Source organism: Mauremys mutica, chromosome 13, assembly GCF_020497125.1.
Source record: "Mauremys mutica isolate MM-2020 ecotype Southern chromosome 13, ASM2049712v1, whole genome shotgun sequence".
Lineage (NCBI taxonomy): Eukaryota > Metazoa > Chordata > Testudines > Geoemydidae > Mauremys > Mauremys mutica.
The window spans coordinates 38,446,930-38,467,806 of NC_059084.1; the positions used below are offsets into that span (position 1 = coordinate 38,446,930).

The 20,877-nt window shown below is 43.4% G+C and overlaps 1 protein-coding gene across 4 annotated transcripts; it reads left to right on the forward strand.

The window, feature by feature from the left end:
* The first annotated feature begins 241 nt into the window (after positions 1 to 241).
* Positions 242 to 20,659, forward strand: LOC123348766 (olfactory receptor 10A7-like). Of its 4 annotated transcripts, XM_044986404.1 has the most exons (4): positions 6,093 to 6,284; positions 7,989 to 8,289; positions 16,369 to 16,665; positions 20,206 to 20,659. In XM_044986404.1, the coding sequence occupies exons 2-4, from the start codon at positions 8,125 to 8,127 to the stop codon at positions 20,311 to 20,313; spliced, it is 570 nt and encodes a 189-aa protein (XP_044842339.1). In that variant the 5' UTR covers positions 6,093 to 6,284; positions 7,989 to 8,124; the 3' UTR covers positions 20,314 to 20,659. The 4 variants fall into 4 exon arrangements, with proteins under 4 accessions (XP_044842338.1, XP_044842337.1, XP_044842339.1 ...); XM_044986402.1 differs by lacking the exons at positions 6,093 to 6,284; positions 20,206 to 20,659 and adding an exon at positions 269 to 317 and having other exon boundaries at positions 16,369 to 17,641; XM_044986401.1 differs by lacking the exon at positions 20,206 to 20,659 and having other exon boundaries at positions 16,369 to 17,641.
* The last annotated feature ends 218 nt before the right edge of the window (positions 20,660 to 20,877 follow it).

A 20,877-nucleotide genomic window follows, 5' to 3' on the forward strand; every position in this document is an offset into this window, starting at 1 on the left:
GAAATGTGCAGGCTGCTGCTGCTCCGAGGCTGGGAGCAGGCGAGCTGTCTGCATTGCTCTGCCCGTCCCACCCCTTCGCACACAGCGGGCGTCTGTAATGAGTTTCTCAAATGCCCCCTCACTCAGGCTGAGCGGCTGAGAGCCTGGGCGAGGTAGAAATCCGCCCCCCCCACGGCAGCCAGCAGCAGCGCTAGCAGCGCCTGCGCCAGAGGTGCACTCAAAGCACTTCATGTGGGTAAATAGATCCCACCCAGTGGATAGGATGAGACCCAGGCGAGAGCAGTGTCTGCCTAACCTTGGCTGAGAGAAGGGACCTGGTGAGTGCTGATCTCAAGTCTAAAGCTGATTGGTTTTATTTTCAGCGTCACAGGCAGTGCTTCCCTGAGACATTTCAGTTGCTCTTGATGGAAATCAGAGGAAGTATTGTACATACGTCTGCTTCTCAATCTTTTTTCTTGAAATACTCAATGGATCCTGAGGACTTTTGTTAATAAACAAACAAACAAACAAAACCCCTCCCGGTGTGCTCTTAATTCTACCTGGTTGTTACAGCCTTAGAAAAGGTCTCTTTAGTAACTTTCTTAACATTTGAAAAAAACAAAATATGGAGTACTTGTGGCACCTTAGAGACTAACAAATGTATTTGGGCATAAGCTTTCGTGGGTTACAGCCCACTTCATCGGGTGCATGCAGTGGAAAATGCAGTAGGAAGACATATATACACAGAGGACATGAAAAAATGGGTGGTGCCATACTAACTAAAACGAGAGTAATCAGTTAAGGTGGGCTATTATCAGCAGGGTCATTACACAAAGTAAAACCTATTTATACTTATATAACATATAATAAGTAATGTAAATCTATACCCTAGCTCTTTCATACTAAGTTCCCGCTGAAAACCCATCTTGTATGTGATCTATAATTGTTTCACCTTGCAGAGAAAATGGGGAACCCTCCCCACAATTTCTCATATATTTTAATTCCTTCCCCAACTGGTAAATTGTGGGGAAAAAGGTTTTAATTTAACTTTCTTTCTTTCTTTCTTTCTTTCTTTCTTTCTTTCTTTCTTTCTTTTGTATTGTCATTTTCATGCGAGTGTTCCATGGAAAATTTTGAGTTTTGTGGGAAACCTGAAATTTTCCCCCTAGTTTACAGCACTCTGTCAGCTGCTGAGAACCACCAAAAACCTTTGGCCAAACTCTTTTCAGTTTTGTGATGAAAAATGGAACTCTTTCCAGGCAATCAGACCCTTTTCACAAAAATTCACATTTAGTCGAAAACCCAAGTTTCCATCAAAAAATGTTCTAATAGAAATTTTTTGACCAGCCCTTCTTGGAGGAATATACAGGCCCACAAACACTTGGGAAGGGGAAAATATTATTTCAATGAGACCGAAACACTCACTGCTGATAACATTTAATGGTCTGTTTCCTTTACTGCATATGGCTTCCCTCTCTGTACAGAGCTCTTTCCAACCTTGATTTTCATAGATTCATAGATTCTAAGGCCAGAAGGGTCCATTGTGATAATCTAGTCTGACTTCCTGGAGAACACAGACCAGAGACATGCCCCCAAAATAATTCCTAGAGCAGATCGGTTAGAAAACTATCCCATCTTGATTTAAAAATTGTAAGTGATGGGGAATACCTTATTTCCAGTCTGATTTTGTCTAGCTTCATCTTCCAGCCATTGGATGTTAGACCTTTGTCTGCTAGATTGAACTATCCATTATTAAATATTTGTTCCCCAGGTTAGTGCTTACAGACTAGGATCAAGTCACTCCTGAACCTTCTCTTTGCTGAGCTGAATAGATTGTGCTCCGTGAGTCTATCACCATCAGGCATGTTTTCTAAACCATTAATCATTCTTGTGGCTCTTCTTTGAACCCTCTCCAATTTTACCTCAATTCCTTTGAAGTGGACTTCTCTGAATGGCCAACAATTTAATCAACAGGGGGATTGTCCCCTATTGATGGATGTAATCCTCCTCACATACTCACAAGCCTTTCTGTCTCACTGCCACTTATTTTCCCTTCTGGGTCAACTTTTGTATCTCACCCGTTCTTCTATTTTCCAGAGTGAAAGCTTTAAGGCTTCAATTTAGAGAGATGTTGAAGGGAATTGGACACTCAATTCTGATGAATGTTAATGGGAAGTGGGCATCCAAATCCCTTAGGTTGCTTTGAAAGTCTCAGCTGAAGAAGATAAAGTGCTATGCACCTAAAATGGCTCTGGATTGGGGTGAATAGAGTTAGCTTGTCTCTGGCCAGTGCTTTTCCTGAGCAACTGCAGTCTTCCTGAGCTACCGAGACTGTCCAGAGATTTCTGGGAGCAGACTCCCTGCACAAAGGTCAATGGAGGCTTGAATGGAGAGGTGTAGAGATGTGAAGGGGATACCCTCATCCTTGCAAGCTGCCTTCCTTTATTTCTCCATAACCCGCATTGCCAACGTGATTTGTGCTTTCTTTGCCTTTCTGCGGCTCTCCTGAAAGCAACCATTTCTTCTAACCATGACAATGATGGAATTGTCATTTGCACACACCTATTGGAATAAGATAACTATGTTCACAGGTGCCTTATTCTTTGCAGACCCCCACCCCTTTCTTCTCATACTTATCTCTGATATTAAAAGAATCTGCACTGTCCTGAAGATGCTGGCAGCTGAAGGCAGACATAAGGCCTTCTCCACCTGCTCCTCACACCTCCTTGGGGTGACTCTGTTCCATGGCTCAGGAACGGTTGTGTATTTACAACCGAAATCAACTGGCTCAAGGGACATTGACAAACTCCTCTTCCTTATCTACACAGGTCTTGTTCCGATGCTTAACCCCATCATCTACAGGCTGAGGAACAGGGAAGTGAAAGGTGCCATTTGGAAGCTTTTAGGTCAAAAATTATTGGGCAAAACTACATGAGAAGCTCCTTTGGACATGTTCCAAATACCCTGACACATTGTTCATTCTTCTGGGTAATTTACTGAATCTTCCAGACTGATTCCAGTTTCCTCAAGGAAATATCTGGGTTTCTTCTGATAATTTTTTTGTCTCCTTACAGATTTCTGAAAATATTTTACAGATTGCAAAAGACACTGCAAAAAACCATCAGCGACATATCAAGCAATGTTCCACATCCCTGAAGAGGCATTCTAGACCCGTCAGATTATATTCTAGCCCATTAGATATTTCTCAATAGCTATGAAACAGATTGTGGTGATGGATTCCAGATTGCTCAAGACTCAGTCTAGAGAACACAAGACACTGTAAAGATTAGCCAAGAATGTTCCAGGATCCTTCAGCTCCATTCAATAGTCTTTTACACCACTGCAGTTTTCAAAGGGTGTTAGGGAAGTCAGGCACCCAACTCTCTGAGTTGGGTACCTAGCTCCCTTAGACATGTTTGAAAATCTGAGCTATATGGTCTGTTTCTTGTATTGATCACAATCAATTACATTTTAACAAATAGAAAAATATAAATTGTGCTGTGGAAAATATTGTGGGGAAACGGTTTTTCAATATATAGTTCTTTTTCACATTTTCTTTTCTAAGTAATAAAATGTGATACTTGCATGAGGTACAGATGGAAAATTGATTCTTTTCTTGTATTGGCCAAACAAAATAAACTAAAAGTACCCACATGGATAAATGGCCACTAGATGGTCCACCAAATGAGAAAAGCTATGCTGTATAATGGTCACTAGGGGCAGCAGAGAGTGCGGGTGGGGAAGGGGCGGCTATACTGTATAATGGGCACTAGGGGCAGCAGAGGTAGTTTTGAATGTCATATTGTTATACTATGTCACTGCCAGTAGATGGCTGCACAGTGTAATATTTGAGAAAGACAAAGGTAGGTGAGGTCATATATTTTATTGGACCAACTTCTGTTGGTGAGACAGATAAACCTTTGGGCTACAGAGAGCTCTTCTAGGAAAGATACTCAGAGGCCTTGGCTACACTTGAGAGTTACAGCGCAATAAAGCCACCAACAGCGCTGTAACTCACTCCCCGTCCACACTGGCAAGGCACATACAGTGCTGTATCTCCGTGGCTACAGCGCTGCTTGTACTCCACCTCCCCGAGAGGAATAAAGAGTATAGCGCTGCTGCTGCTGCGCTGGGGCACCAGTGTAAACAGGGAATAACCTTAGTACGCTGTAACTGACCTCCGGAAGCTTCCCATAATCCTTTTAAGTGAAGGTCCCGCTCTTTGTTTTGTTGTGAACTCCGGGCTCCAGGAGCTGCTTATCAAAAAAACACAGCTCCAGTTTGTTGTGAATGAGCAGAGGCAGTGGGGCTCCCTTTGGAACGCCCACAGCTAGTGTTTGCTTGAGGAGAGAAGCAGCGCGGCGGATGGGCGGGTGGGGGGGGGGGGTTCCGTTTCAGCAGCAGCTGCTTATCCGGTCTGTGAGGAAAAAAACAGCTGCTGTTTGCTTTCAGTGAGTGAGAGAGGGGTCGGGGAGTGGGTCAGAACTTGCAAGGCAGGGTGCTGACACAGTGTTGGCTCCAAAAATCCACTCTCTCTCTCCCCCACTCTCCCTGTCACACTCCACACCCCACTTTGAAAAGCACGTTGCAGCCACTTGAACGCTGGGATAGCTGCCCATAATGCACCGCTCCCAATGCCTCTGCAGATGCTGCAAATGTGGCCACGACAATGCGCTGGCAGCTGGCAGTGTGGACAGACTGCAGCATTTTCCCTACTCAGCTGTACGAAGACAGGTTTAACTCCCAGCGCTGTACAGCTGCAAGTGTAGCCATACCCTCAGAAAGTCACAGATAAATACATTGTGGAACAGGTTGCTTAACATATGTAAGCAGAATCAGGATGAGCAGAAGGGTTACACATAAGTAGTTAACATATATTGTAAAAGACCATTCAAGGATAAGTGACTAGTTAACGCCTCGGGAGTGATAGGACAATAAAGGGGAAGGAGTTAGTGGATAAGATATTGTTGTAAATAGCCATAAATCCAGTTTCTTTATTAAGTCCATGATTTTTAGCATCTGTGAAAGTTGTGAATTTTGGCTCGCTGGCTCATCTGTTGGGCAGGTTTGCTCTGAGGATGAGGACTGAGAAGTCAGACATGGAGTGACAAGTTTGTGAAAAATGTTTGTCCATGGGTGATATTGTAAGGGACCAGGATGGAGGCAGTCTGTCCCACTGCTCACAGCTGGGCTGGCATGCACAGGTCAAGGATCGCCACATGGCAGTGGTGAGTGAGAAGTTGCTGAGTCCAGGACTGATAGGCAAGAGTAAGGGTCAGAGTCAGGCCAGAGTTAGAGACCAGAGATCAGAAAGCCAGGTGAGGGCTGGAGTTACAGCAGGCCGGAAGTCTGTGTAGCTACCCAGACATCTTCCAGGGCCACCCTCCAGTGTTCAGTAGTGAGCATGGGCCAATCAGAGGGTGCTGTCTGGATGCTTTGGGTGGTACTTCCTGCAGTGCCTGATCTTTTCATTGCTCCTTGGCTACACCTCTGTATGGCATCTTGTTGGTGATGTGGAACCATTAGCTGTTCAGTGTGAGTTCATTTGAGAAAGGGGCAGAGAGGTGTCAGCAAATCCTGAATTCTCACTAGGCCTCAGGTGGGGCTGTTTTAGAATACGTCTACAGATCTGAAGCAGCGTTGCATAGATACTTACTACAGCGATGGAAGGAGTTCATCCATCAACTTAGCAGTATCTACAGCAGGACTTAGGTCAGCTTATTTACATCGTACAGGCTGTGTAGTGAGGCTGACCTCACTTTGTAGTGTACACCGGCCCGGAGTCTGTGTTTTCCCTTTGACTCCTGCACTCAGCTCACTTGACGGCTTCTCTATTTTTACTGCCCTGCCTGCATCTCTGACCTCATGCATGTCACCTCAGAGAAGCCTCCCCTGGGTCATGCTAAGATGAGACAGACTTTACATGCATCATGCAGAGCAATTACCCAGTCGATCAGGTGTCAGAGGAGCGATGTCCTTGGAGGGAAAAGGCTGATTGATTTGGGATCATTATTTGTGCTGTCTGCACAGAAAACCCAGGAATTCCCCTTGCTCAGTCATTCCAAATCTCTGTCAGCGATGTCTGGGGACACCCTATCTTCCATGGTGAATGATATATACACAAAGAGGTGTCTGCCTTTCGGGACTAGAAGGGAAGGAACACGTTCCAGGACAGATTGTGGCTCTAGCACCTGCATTTCTTTTTAGTGAGTCCTTAAATTTGAGCAGTGACTGAGAGAGTGGAACCTGAATCCCGGAGAAATGAGAGACCATCATTTCAAGCTTGAAATATACCAGAGATTCAGGTAAGCCCCATCGTCCATGCTTCTGGGAGTTTTAGGGTGGATGTCAATAATGTATATTCAATAAATTGTGGAAATAAGTAAGAATCACCAGTTCTATGAGATAGGTATATCTCCACTTTCCAAAATACTGGGTAAAATCCTGGCTCTGTTGAAATATATAGGAGAACTCCCATTCACTTCCACAGTGGTAGGATTTCACCTCATCATAGACCTCAGAAATGAGACACTCAGGAATAACCCATGTGTCTGACAGGTGGGCTAATAAGACGGGCATATTAAGGAGCATAAAAAAGACTGGTCAATGTAATTAAGCAGTTGGTTAGCCTGTGATGGACAGAAGAAAGTATAAAATCCCTGTAATAGACAACTGGGGAGTAATAAACTCATAATGGAAGTTTCTTCATAACTCCTGGTTGCCAGTGTCTGGTTATAACATGAAATAGAAGGATTTATTCCCCTTATACATTTCTATCTGAGCTATTAGGTCTGTGCCCATTCTTCTTATTATTCAGAATAATTCTCTTAGCCTTTCCCCCCTATCTTTGCCTTTCTGCACCAGCGAGTTCCACACGTTAACTGACATTCATGTAGATACAAAATGTACCTGATATGATATAAACTAAATAGGAAAAAAATTAAGACAAGATTGACAAAAGTACTGAAAACTGAAAGATGGCTGGGACTTTCAAAGGACTTTCATAAGGTTTGGGGTGTCTAACTCTCAAGGCACTTTTGAAAATCCCACTTAATTTTCTTATGCTTTAACTGTTCTTCGCTGATTTTGGCTTGTGTTCCTACTCCTTTGCTGTTAATAATAGTTGTCTTGAATATCTGGTCACCATTAAACTTTTTAGTGAAGACTGAAGGAAAATAGGCATTAAACACCTCCGCTTTTCCCACAAAGTAGAAGACCTACATTTTCCTTTGTCTTGCTCCTAGTGTATTTTAAAAAAACCTCTTCTTATTGCCTTTTATGTCCTTCGCCAGCTGTAACTCATTTTGTACATTAGCCGGTCTGATTTTGTCCCTACATGCTTGTGCTGTTCTTTTCTACTCCTCCTTAGCAATTTGTCCATGTTTCCATATTTTGTAGGCTTCTTTTTTGATTTTCAGGTAATTAAAAAGAGCTCCTGATGGAGCCATATTGGCTCTTGCTCTTCTTTCCATCTTTTCTTCATATCGGAATAGCTGGCAGTTGTGCCTTTAATATTTTCTGCTTGAGAACTGGCCACCTCTCCTGAAATTCCTTTATCCCTTAGATTTTCTTCCTCTGGGACCTTACCTACCAGTTCTCTGAGTTTGTTAAAGTCTGGCTTTTGGACATCCATCATCCTTATTCTGCTGCTCTCTCTCCTTCCTTTCCTTAGAATCATGAAATCTAGCACTTCATGATCACTTTCACCCAAATTGCCTTCCTCCTTCCGAGTCACAAGCTATTTCTCCCTGTTGGTCAGAATCAAATCTAAAATGGCTGACCCCCTGGTTACTTCATTGACTTTCTGATAGAAAGAGTTGTCCCCAACACGTTCCATGATGTTATTGGAAATGTGGTGTTTTGCTGTATTACTTTTCCAGTCATTAACGTCCTCCATTAGTACCAGGTCTTTTGTTTTGGATGTTCCACTATTTGTTCTAGAAATGCCTCATCCACCTTCCCTTCCTTTACCATGATGACAATCGTATAATTTGTTTCCTTTTCCATAGATGCACCCAATGGTGAACACAAAATGGGGAAATCGAACATCAGTCTCAGAATTCGTCCTCCTGGGATTTGGAAATCTTCTAGAACTGCAGCTTCTTCTCTTCCTGCTGTTTCTAGTGATCTACATACATTGTGACCATGGCTGGGAACATCATCATTGTTACAATTGTTGTGACTGATCAGCATTTTCACACCCCCATGTACTTCTTCCTGGGGAACTTGTCCTGCTTGGAGACCTGCTACACCTCCACCATCCTGCCCAGGATGCTGGCCAGTCTCCTGACTGGTGACAGAAACATCTCAGTAAGAATTTGCATCATCCAATATTATTTCTTTGCTTTTCTGTTAGGTGTTGAGTGTTGCCTCTTGTCTGTGATGTCTTACGATCGGTATTTAGCAATATGCAAACCTCTGCATTATGCAACCCTCATGAATGGCAGGCTCTGCCTCCTGCTAGCAGCTGGGTCTTGGATAAATGGGCTTCTGGTTAGTAGCACAATGACATTCTTGATGTCACAGTTATCTTTTTGTGGCCCCAATGAAGTTGACCATTTTTTGTGTGATTTCACTCGAGTAAAAAAACTGTCCTGCAGCAACACCAGGCTGCTGGACATTGTGGCTTTCCTTATGACTGCAATATTCACCCTGCCCCCATTTCTATTGACACTGACATCCTACATTTGTATCATCACCACTATCCTGAGAGTTCCTTCCACCACCGGGAGGAAGAAAGCCTTTTCCACCTGCTCTTCTCACCTCATTGTTGTGACAACTTTCTATGGGACACTGATAATTGTCTACATGCTCCCAGACACCAACACACTGAAGGTCCTTAACAAAGTGTTCTCCATCCTCTACACTGTTCTGACTCCCATGATTAACCCCCTCATCTACAGCCTGAGGAACAGAGAGGTCAAGAAGGCCCTGAGAAGAGCCATCAATACCTTTTTAACATTCACAGGAATTGAGACAGGGGTCAAATTCAAGGGCTTGTGTACAAGGGGAAAAAGCCCAGTGTGGTGATTGCAAATAGCTATTGGTGTGGAATGGTGGCATCAGTGCAGAATAGCTAATGCAGTGTAAATTCACACCCTAGTTTTTTTGTAATAACTTCCCGCTGAAAACCCATTTTGTATACAAGCTGCAATTGTTTCATCTTAGAAAGAAAATGGGGAACCTCACCACACTTTCTCATATATTTTAATTCCTCATATATTCTCCTATATTTTAATTGTGAAAAAAAGTTTCTTTCTTTCTTTCTTTCTTTCTTTCTTTCTTTCTTTCTTTCTTTCTTTCTTATGCAAATGTTGTATGGAAAATTTTGAGTTTGTGGGAAAAGTGAAGCTCTGCAAAGCTGAAAATTTGACCCCCTACCTGCAAATTGTTCCAATTTTACAGCAGTGTCAGCTGAATGATGCAAAAGTTTTCTGCCAAGAACCGTCAAAAACTTTTGTCCAAAACTATTTTCAGTTTTGTGACAAGTAATGGAACTCTGTCAAGGAAATCAGACCCTTTCTATAAAAATTCACATTTAGTCAAAAAAACCCAACTTTCCATCAAAAAAAGTCCTGATAGAAATTTTTTGGCAGCCCTACTTGGGAGGAATGTACAGATCCACAAACACTTGGGAAAGTGAAAACATTATTTCAGTGATTCCAAAACACTCACTGCTGGTAACATTTAATGGTCATTTTCCTTCTCCAGATGTGGCTTCACTCTCTGTACAGAGTTCTTTCCAACCTTGATTTTCATAGATTCCAAGGCCATAAGGGTCCATTGTGATCATCTAGTCTGACTTCCTAGGACATAGGACAGGCCAGAGAACTGCTCCCAAATAATTGCTAGAGCAGATCTGTTAGAAAAATATCCCATCTTGATTTAAAAATTGTCAGTGCTGAAGAATCCACCATGACCCTTGGTAAGTTGTTCCAATGTCTAATTACTCTCCCTATTAAAAAAATTATACCTTATTTCCAGTCTGAATTTGTCTAGCTTCATCTTCCAGAGATTGGATCATTTTAGATGAGTTTCTGCTCGATTGAAGAGCCGATTATTAAATATTTTTTGCCAGGTAGTTGCTTATAGACTGGGATCAAGTCACCCCTGAACCTTCTCTTTGTTGAGCTAAATAGATTGACCTCCCTGACTCTATCGCTATCAGGCAGGTTTTCTATTCATTTAATCATTCTCGTAGCTCTTTTTTGGACTCTCTCCAATTTTACCTCGACTCCCTTTAAATTGGAGTTCTGTGACTGTCCAACAATTTAATCAACAGGGTGAAAAGTCCCCTCTTGGTGGGTTAAAGCATGTCCTCACAAGCCTTTGTGTCTCACTCCCACTTATTTCCCCTCCTGGGTCATTTCTCAGATATGGGCTTCTAACTCCCTTAGGGATCTTTCAAAATCTGAAGCACCTGGTCTGATTCCTGTATGGATAACACTCAATTAAAGTTTAAATAATAGAGAAATGCAACTTGTCCTGTGGAAAATATCACGGGGAAATGGGTTTTCAATATATACTTCATTTTCTTTTCAAAATAATAAAACGAGATACTAGCATCTGGTGCAAAAATAAAATTGATCTTCTTTCTGTGTTCGACAAATTAATTATGCTAAAAGTATGTACTTGAAAAAATGGATACTAGATGGACCACAAAATGGGACTGACTATATAGTATAATAGCCACAGAGGGAGGCAGCAGATAATGCAGAATGGCCAGCTATACTGTATAATGGACACTAGGGGCAGCACAGGGTGGGGGTAGGGAAGGGACTGCCATACAGTATCATGGGCACTAGGGGCAGCAGAGGGTGTGGGGGGAAAAGGGACTCTGTACTACATCATGTGCACAAGGGGCAGGAGAGGTTGGGGAGGGGAAGGGTCGGCTATACTGTATAATAGGGACTAGGGGCAGCAGGGGGTGAGGAGTGGGGATGGGCACCTATATTGTATAATGGGCTCTAGGGGGCAGCAGAGGGTGGGGGAGGGGAAGGAGCGGCTATACTGTATAATGGGCACTAGGGAAGCAGAGGGTGGGGGCAGGGAAGGGGCAGCTATACTGCATAATGGGCTCTAGGGGGCAGCAGAGGGTGGGGTGGGGAAGGGGCGGCTGTACTGTATAATGGGCACTAGGGGGCAGCAAAGTGTGGGGGTGGGGAAGGGGTTTGTGACATTGTTTATGGAAATATGCTTGAGTGTAAATATAATATAACTGAAATATGCTTTATGCAAAAGGCCTCTTGTAGGGTATCATTACAAACCTTATAATCTACTATGTGTGCTCATCCTATTTGTATGAATGTATTATTCTTGTATCTGAAGCTAGAAATATGAGGTATTACTCTGAAGTCCTATTGTAATTATGGAAAGTGTGGGCCATTAATGGTGGCTTGGAATCTTGATGGCTCCCATTAACTAGGACAATTGGCTGTGAATGGCTGTTTACTCGGTGCAGGCCAGCCCTGAAAGAATGGAGATTGAGGCCTTACAGTGACATGTGATCATGTCATCTGGTGCTGGAATACATCTTAAACCTGGCGCTTTTCCATTTAGAAGGAGGGTTGGGGACCCAGAGAGACAAAAGATTCCTGCCTTGTGACAAAGATATAAAAGGGGGTGGAGCAGAACAAAGGGGGCTGCCAGTCATGACAAATCCCCTAGTTACCACTTGAGCTGGAACTAACAAGAACTGTACCGGGGAAAGGATCGTGCCCAGACTAAGAAGGAGTCTAGTCTGTGAAAGAAGCTTATTGGAACATCTCTGAGGGTGAGATTTACCTGTATTCAGTTTCTTAAATGTATTAGGCTTAGACTTGCGTTTTTTGTTTTATTTTGCTTGGTAACTTACTTTGTTCTGTCTGTTATTACTTAAAACTACTTAAATCCTACTTTTTATACTTAAGAAAATCACTTTTGTTTATTAACAAATGCAGAGTAAGTGATTAATACCTGGGGGAAGCAAACAGCTGTGCATATTTCTCTATCAGTGTTATAGAGGGCGGACAATTTATGAGTTTACCCTGTATAAGCTTTATACAGAATAAAATGGATTTATTTGGGGTTTGGATCCCATTGGGAACTGCGTGTCTGGGTGTTGGAGATAGGTGACATGCTGAGTAGTTTTTGGTTAGTCTGCAGCTTTGGGGGCATGGACCAGACATGGGTCTGTGTTGCAGCAGGCTAGTGTGTCTGGCTCAACAAGGCAGGGTTCTGGAGTCCCAAGCTGGCAGTGGAAAATGGGCTCAGAGGTAATTCAAGCACATCAGGTGACAGCCTCAAGGGGGTCTCTGTGACCGAACACGTCACAGGGTGTCTACACTGTATAATGGGGACTGGGGGCAGCAGAGGATGGGGGTGGGGAGGGGCAGCTATACTGTATAATGGGTGCTAGGAACAGCAGAGCATGAGGGGAGGGGCAGGGGTGGCTATACTGTATAACAGGCACTAGGGGAAGCAGAGGGTGGGGCCAGGGAAGAGGTGTCTATAGTGTATAATGGGCATTGGGGCAGCAAAGGGTGAGGGGCGGGGAAGGGGTGGCTATACTGTATAATGGGCACTAGGGGTAGGAGACAGTGAGAGCTGGGAATGGGTATCTATACTGTATAATGCACTCTAGGGTAGCAGTGTGGGGGCTGGGGAAGGGCTGGTCTACGGTATAATGGGCACTAGGGGGCATCAGAGGGTGGGGGTGGGGAAGGGGCGGTTATACTGTATAATGGGCACTAGGGGGCAGCAGAGGGTGGGGATGGGGAAGGGGAGGCTATATTGTATAATGGGCACTATGGGCAGCAGAGGGTGGGGATGGGGGAGGGCTGGCTATACTGTATAATGGGCACTAGGGGGCAGCAGAGGGTGGGGGTGGGAAGTGGCCGCTATTCTGTAGAAGGGGCACTAGATGTCATTAGGGGTTGTTATGAATGTCAGATAGTTATACTGTGTCATGTCCAGTAGATGGCTACACATTGTATTAGCTGAGAAATTCAAAAGTAGGTGAGGTCATATTGTTTATTGGACCAGCTTCTGTTGGTGAGACAGATAAGCTTTTGGGCTACAGAGAGCTCTTCTAGGAAACATACACAGTGGAACAGGTGCTTCGAGAAGTGGCCAGTTAACTCCTCTGTAGTCTTAAAACAAAAAAAGGGTTTTGTGGATAACAAGATTGTTGCAATTACCCATACACCTAGTTTCTTTATTACATTCATGGTTTTTAGTCTCTAGGGAGGTTGTGAATTTAAGCTCCCAGGCTCTCCTTTTAAAGCTGTTGGGGAAGTTTGCTCTGAGGATGAGGCCTGAGAGGTCTGACATGGAATGACAACTTTGTGAAAAGTGTTCACCCACAGACTATCTTCTAAGGGACCAGGGCGCAGGCTGTCTGGCCTACAGTCACAGCTGGGCTGGTATCCACAGGTCAAGGTCAGCCACATGGTGCTGGTGAGCAGGCAGGGATTGGACTAGTTGCTAGAGATGGGATTGATAAGCAAGAGTCAGTGTCCAGAGGTCGGAAAGCCAGGTTAGGTCTGGAGTCACAGCAGGCCGGAAGTTTGTGTGGTTACGCAGACATCTTTGTGGGCCACCCTCCAGGGTTTAATAGTGAACATGGGGCAATCAGAGGGCCTCAGGGTGCTGTCACTCTGGACCCTTTGGACTGTACTTCCTGCACTGCTTAATCTCTGCCTTGCTCCTTGTCTATACTGCTATACAGCCTCTGGTGGTGATGTGGTGCTGTCAGCTAACCCTGGCTCCACAAAACCACATTCTCATCCCACAGGTCCTTACAGGAGAGGGTGTCCTCGTCTTTTATTAGTTTTCCACGTGAGTTCATTTAAGAAAGGGGGAAAGATATGGCAGCAAATCCTGAATTCTCACTAGGTCTCGCGTGGGGCTGTCTTTGGGTGTCTACAGTAGAAATGCTAAAGTGGCACAGCTGTGGCTCTGAAGTAGCCTCACATAGACATTTACTACAGCGATGGAAGTTCTTTCATGAACCCAGCAATGTCTACAGCAGGGCTTAAGTTGTCTTATTTACATCGCACAGCCCGTGTAGTTAAGATGACCTCACTTTGTAGTATAGACCGGCCCCGAGTCTCTGTTTTCCGTTTGACTCCTGCACTCAGCTCACTTGACGGCTTCTCTATTTTTACTGCCCTGCCTGCATCTCTGACCTCATGCATGCCACCTCAGAGAAGCCTCCCCTGGGTCATACTAAGATGAGCCAGACTTTACATGCATCATGCAGAGTAATTACCCCGTTGATCAGGTATCAGAGGAGAGATGTCCTTGGAGAGGGAAAGGCTGATTGCTTTGGGATCATTATTTGTGCCATCTACACAGAAAACCCAGGAACTTTCCTGGCTCAGTCATTCCAAATCTTCTTCAATGGTGACAGGGGACATCCCATCTTCCCTGGTGAATGAGGTGTCTACTTTTCAGACTAGCAGGGAAAGAACATGTTCCAGGATAAATTGTGGCTCCAGCGTTTCTCTTTAGTGAGTCATTAAATTTGAGAGGTGACTGAAAGAGTCGAACCGAATCCCAGAGAAATCAGAGAACATCATTCCAAGCTAGAAATGTACCAGAGTTTTGGGTAAGCCTCATTGTCAGTGCTTCTGGGAGTTTTAGGGCACATGTCAATAATGTATATTCCATGATTCTGGAAATGAGACATTCAGGTATCACTTGTTTGTCTCACATGTTGGCTAATAAGACGGATATATCTAAAGAGCATAAAAAAGACTTTTGTGAAAATGGTCAGTATAACTAAGCACTTGGCTAGCCTGGGAATATGAGGATGTCATTGATAACTCTATGGATTAGCAAACACAAGGTCGTCAATGCCCTTTGTTCACAATCCATAATGCTAGAAGGGTGTTAGAGAAATTGAACTTGGAGAAGCTTTCAAATGTTGCCATTTGGCTGTTCAACCTTTTACATCCTCAGTGCATGAATTTTGCTATCCTGGCTCCTGTGATGGACAGAAAAAGTATAAAATCCCTGAAATGGACAACTAGGAATTAATAACCCAGTAATGGAAGTGTCTTCATAACTCCTGGTTGCCGATGTCTGGTTATGAGCTCAAATATCAGCATTTAGTCCCCTTTTACATTTCAGTCCATGCTACTAGAGCTGTGGCCATTCTTCTTATTATTCAAAATAATTCTCTAAGCCTTTTCCCCCAATCCTTGCTTTTCTGCACCAGTGAGTTCTACACATTAACTGAGGATCTCACATTCAGGTAGATACAAAAAGTGCCTGATATGATATACATTAAATAGGGGGGAAAAATTAAGAGTGAGATTTACAAAAGTACTGAAAACTGAAAGGTGGCTGGGACTTTCAAAGGACTTTCATAAGGTTTGGGGCATCTAACCACCAAGGCATTTTTGAAAATCCCACCTCATTTTCTTATGCTTTAACTGTTCTTTGTTGATTTTGGTTAGTGTTCCTTCCGCTTTGTTGTTAATACTAATTGTGTTGAGTATCTGGTCACCATTAACCTTTTTAGTGAAAAATGAAGCAAAGTAGGCATTAAACACTCCACCTTCCCCACCAAGTAGAAGACCTACACTTCCCTTTGTCTTGCTCCTAGTGTATTTTAAAAAAACCTCTCTTCTTATTGCCTTTATGTCCTTCGCCAGGTGTAACTCATTTTCTGCCTTAGCCTTTCTGATTTTGTCCCTACGTGCTTGTGCTGTTTTTTATATTCCTCCTTAGTAATTTATCCATGTGTCCACTTTTTGTAGGCTTCCTTTCTGATTTTCAGGTAATTAAAGAGCTCCCGATGGAGACATATTGGCCTGTTGCTCTTCTTCCTGTTTTTCCTTCGATCGCAATATCTGGCAGTTGTGCCTTTAATATTGTCTCCTTCTGAAACTGCCAACTCTCCTGAACTCCTTTAGCTCTTAGATTTTCTTCCCGGGGGAACTCACCTACCAGTCCTCTGAGTTCGTTAAAGTCTGGCTTTTGGACGTCCGTCATCTTTATTCTGCGGCTCCCTCTCCTTCCTTTCCTTAGAATTAGGAAATCTAGCTTTTCACTATAACTTTCACCCAAATTGCCTTCCTCCTTCCGATTCACAACCAATTCCTCCCTGTTGGTGAGAATCAAATCTAAAATGGTTTTCCCCCGGGTACATCATTTACTTTTTGAAACAAAAAGTTGTCCCCAACACATTCCAAGACATTATTGAAAATGTTGTGTTTTGCTGTATTACTTTTCCAACTGATGTCTGGATAGTTAAAGTCTCCTATTAGTACCAGGTCTTGTGTTTTGAACAGTTGTGTTATTTGTTCTAGAAATGCCTCATCCACCTTCCATTCCTGCTTTGCTGGTCCATATGAGATTCTTACCATAATGACAACCTATAATGTGTTTCCTTTCCCATAGACACACCTGATGGCTAACACAGAAGGCAGAAATCAAACGTCCATCTCAGAATTCATCCTCCTGGGATTTGGAAATCTTCCAGAACTGCAGCTTCTTCTCTTCCTGCTGTTTCTAGTGATCTACATGGTGACTGTGGCTGGGAACATCCTCATTGTTGCACTGGTTGTGACTGATCAGCACCTTCACACCCCCATGTACTTCTTCCTGGGGAACTTGTCCTGCTTGGAAACCTGCTACAGCTCCAGCATCCTGCCCAGGATGCTGGCCAGTCTCCTGACTGGTGACAGAACCATCTCAGTAAGAATCTGTATCATGCAATATTATTTCTTTAGTTTTTTGGCAGGTGTTGAGTGTTGCCTCTTGTCTGCGATGTCTTACGATCGGTATTTAGCGATATGCAAACCGCTGCATTATACAGCCCTCATGAATGGCAGGCTCTGCCTCCAGCTAGCAGCTGGGTCTTGGATAAATGGGCTTCTGGCTAGTAATATACTGACATCCTTGATGTCACAGTTATCTTTTTGTGGCCCCAATGAAGTTGACCATTTTTTTTGTGATTTTGCTCCAGTAAAAAAACTGTCCTGCGGTGACACCAGGCTGATGGATCTTTTGGCTTTCATTCTGGCTTCAATATTCACCCTGCCCCCATTTCTATTGACCCTGGCATCCTATGTTTGCATCATTGCCACCATCCTGAGAATCCCTTCCACCACCAGGAGGCAAAAGGCCTTTTCCACCTGCTCCTCCCACCTCATCGTGGTGACACTTTTCTATGGGACGCTGATGATTGTCTACATGCTCCCAGATACTGACACACTGAAGGTCCTTAACAAAGTATTCTCCATCTTCTATACGATTCTGACTCCTATGGTTAACCCCCTCATCTACAGCCTGAGGAACAGGGAGGTCAAGGAGGCCCTGAAAAGAGCTGTCAGTGCCTTTTTAATGTGTACAGGAATTGACACATTTCAAACTAAGGGCTTTTGTAGATAGGGAAAAGGCCCAGCATAGTTAGTGCAAATAACTTGGTGTGGAATGGTGGTGTCAGTGCAGAATAGGTAATGCACTGTAAATGCACACCCTAGCTATTGCATATTAACTTCCCGCTGAAAGCCCGTCTTGTATACGAGCTATAATTGTTTAATCTTAGAGAGAAAACGGGGGAACCTCCCCCGACTTTCTTATATATTTTAATTCCCTCCCCCCACTGAGTTTCTTTCTTTCTTTCTTTCTTTCTTTCTTTCTTTCTTTCTTTCTTTCTTTCTTTCTTTCTTTCTTTCTCAGAGGAGAAAAGTAATTTTCTTTAATGTGAAAATTTAAAACAGAGATGAAATAACACTTTCTACAACCCTGCCCTCCCTGCCTTTAAAACAAGAAGAATGAAGAAGTGAAAACTGAGGTAAAGTGTGTGAGTGAGAGTGGGAGAGGGGGTTAATTAGAAAAAAATGGGAAAATTAGCATGTGAGAGAAAGGGGAGGGAGGGAGGAATTTCCCCAAATTAAAACCAGTTACAAATATTCCTTGGAACAGTCAAAATGTCAGACAAAGTGAGAGCTGGTTGTTTTCTTTCCAAAAATGTTCACAGAAATTTTCACAGTTTTTAAGATTCTGGGGTCTTCTATTAAAGCTTTTGCAATGCAGGATGCAAAGATTAAGTGACTTGTGAGACTGTGTTGACAGAAAAACCCATGGACAGAAATAAACTCCAGGATCAATGTATCTTAAACAGCGAATGAAAACGGAATTTTAACTACTTTGACTAGCACTGTCATCTTCAAATATTTTGATTGCGAATTTGATTAGCAATGAAAATAAAAAAATGCTAATGACATGAACGTGTGGCTTATTTTTGATCGATCTGGTCAAAAATGATGGGGGGAGGTTTGGGAGATTAGTTTTCTTCACATGTAGCTTTATTGGTTTTATGGTCCACCACAATCTGTAGCACACTCTGCTGCCCACTAACCCAACAGTGTCCTATGACTACAGAGATGCTCATTCCTGAGTTCATTTTAAATGGTCTCCTTCAACATGTGTTAACCCCTTAAGATGAATGGTTTGTCCCACTTTGTATTTAGCTGCAGCACTCTGGTTAAGTTCTCAAGACCTGAAGAAGAGCTCTGTGTAGCTCTAAAGTTTGTCTTTCTCCCCAAGGGAGTTGGTCTAATAAAATATATTACCTCACCCATCTTGTCTATCTCCCCCCCACACACCAAAAAAAGTGGCCTCCAGTATATATTGGCCATTAACTGTCAGTAGAGGATACCTGTTGGGAAGGGGAGATTTATTCTGCAAGAGAACCACTAGCTGGAAGAATTGTGTCAGGAATGTGCACTGGGCAGTTATTTCAGGAAATTAACCATTGAAAGGCAGCAGAGAATGAATAGCAAAGAGACAGTACCTTGTAGTGGTCCATCATATCAGACAGGCACCTCTCAGATAGATAAACTAGTGTTTCATCATGATGTGAAATGTTTCCCCCAAGAGTCACATTGAGTCTGTTTCAATAATTGCAATTACTTTTGGGGAAACAGAAGTCAGGTCACACCAGGCATTGTTAAGAACAAAGCTTCGAAGACACCAAATTGTCCATAATGGCGACAGGTTGAAGTGAGACGTGATTAAAAAGTTTTGGGACTCGAAAATTTTGGGAATTGGACAGTGAATATAAATCTCTGATGTACTTTTGCTGTCAGAAATAAGTGGATAGTTTTATTCTTCCCCCAAAACAATGGTATAATTCAGATCAATGTAGGACAGGAAATTTACTAATGAAAATATCAGATGTGGACAATACAGGGTGATGCACAATGCAGTGGTTACATAGACTATGGAAGACTGTTTACATTAATTGGTGTGTCTATAGACACATATGTGCATGTGTGTCCATCTGCAGAAACCACTGTCCTCTTCTTCCTGGTCTTAGATCTTCTCAAGTTTGCTCTTTTCTACATCTTGGAGAGCATGTTCTCTTGAGCTCAAGTTAGAGCCAGTACTTCCAAATCTGGGATAGCCTTGGTGTCTACCAACCAGGAAAGCCAGGATTTCCAAAGGAACCTAAGGGAATTAAGCACCAAACCCCAGCTGGACATGGGTGCCTGATTCCTTTAGGTTTCATCCAAAATTCGTATGTGGTCAAGAATCAGTTCCAATGTTTGAGCCTCACCTATGTAGTGCCACCATGATGTTTAGGGGTTGAGACATGAGAATCAATTCAAACACTTCTTCACAGGTGTTTGATCTTCCCTCTGACCATGAACTCTTGGTCACACACAAGGTGTTTGTCTCAATATTCTTAGTTTTTGTGCGGGGTTGTGTGCAAGTGAAGGAAGAGGAAAGATCTGTTTTGTTTTTATGGAGAAAAGTTTGAGGAAGAAATCTCAGGCTTGGTTTACGCTATAGAAGTAGGTCAATGCAAGGCAGCTTATATCTATCTAAGTATGGAAGTGTCTTCACTTAAATTTCACTCCCGCCAATGTAACTGTCCCACTACACCAACTTAATAACTCCACCTCCAGGAGTGGCATAGAGTCAAGGTTGATGTAATTAGGTTGATGCAGTGTCAGCATAGACACTGCGTTGCTCATGTTGACTGTTACTGGCTTTCAGGAGATGTCACACAATGCCTTGAACTGACAGTACAATCGATACAAGCCCTCGTGGTTCAGACATGCACTGCCAACACAAGGCACAAAGTGCAGACATGCACAAGGGATGTAATTACTGTGGCGGCTGCATGCCGATGTAAATTAGGTTGATGTAATTTTATAGTGTAGACGTGGCCTGAGAGCTTAGATGTTTTTAAGTGATCCATGTTTAATTTCTTTTTGTAAACAGGCCAAAGGACTTCAAACACAACAGGACAAGAAAGCCCCCAGTTATAGAAGTCCCTTCCTGCCCAAAACTTCACAGGATTTTCAGAAGTTCAATCAAAGAGATTGTTAACAAGTCCAATTGAGGTGGTAGGCTACCCTCATAGGGGCACTGTGAATGGTCAACTGGACTCAATCCTGAGATCCTTCCAATGATTTCCTTTATGTGCGTTTGGTAGAGGCAGAAGCAGCTGGGGAATGAGAATCCTGACACGCAGATGTGATCAAACCAAGGGCGCCCAGTGAGTGATACCAGCATGTCTCATGTAGCAAGAGGCTGTTGCAATGGAATGGGCTGTTGCTGCAGAAATTTGCGTCCCGTGAGTAAATGCAGCAGCGACGGAGATGAAGACATGCAGTGCGGGATAGGCAGTCTAACAAACACACCTGAGCACTGCTCAGCACCCACTCACGGGTGATGACACAAGTTGAAGCTAGTTTGTGGTGGCAAATCTTGGCTTTGTCATCAGTGAATCCCTGGCAGGGCCCAGTTAGCGGGCTTAGGTCACTGAGCTGCACTGGTATGCAATGCATTGTTCTGCCTGCATTTTGCTGGGGTTACAGTCTGGGCTGCTCATTGGGAACCAGATCTCATGTCCAGGGCTGGCTGCAAGACCAGGCTCAGTTACCTGTTCTC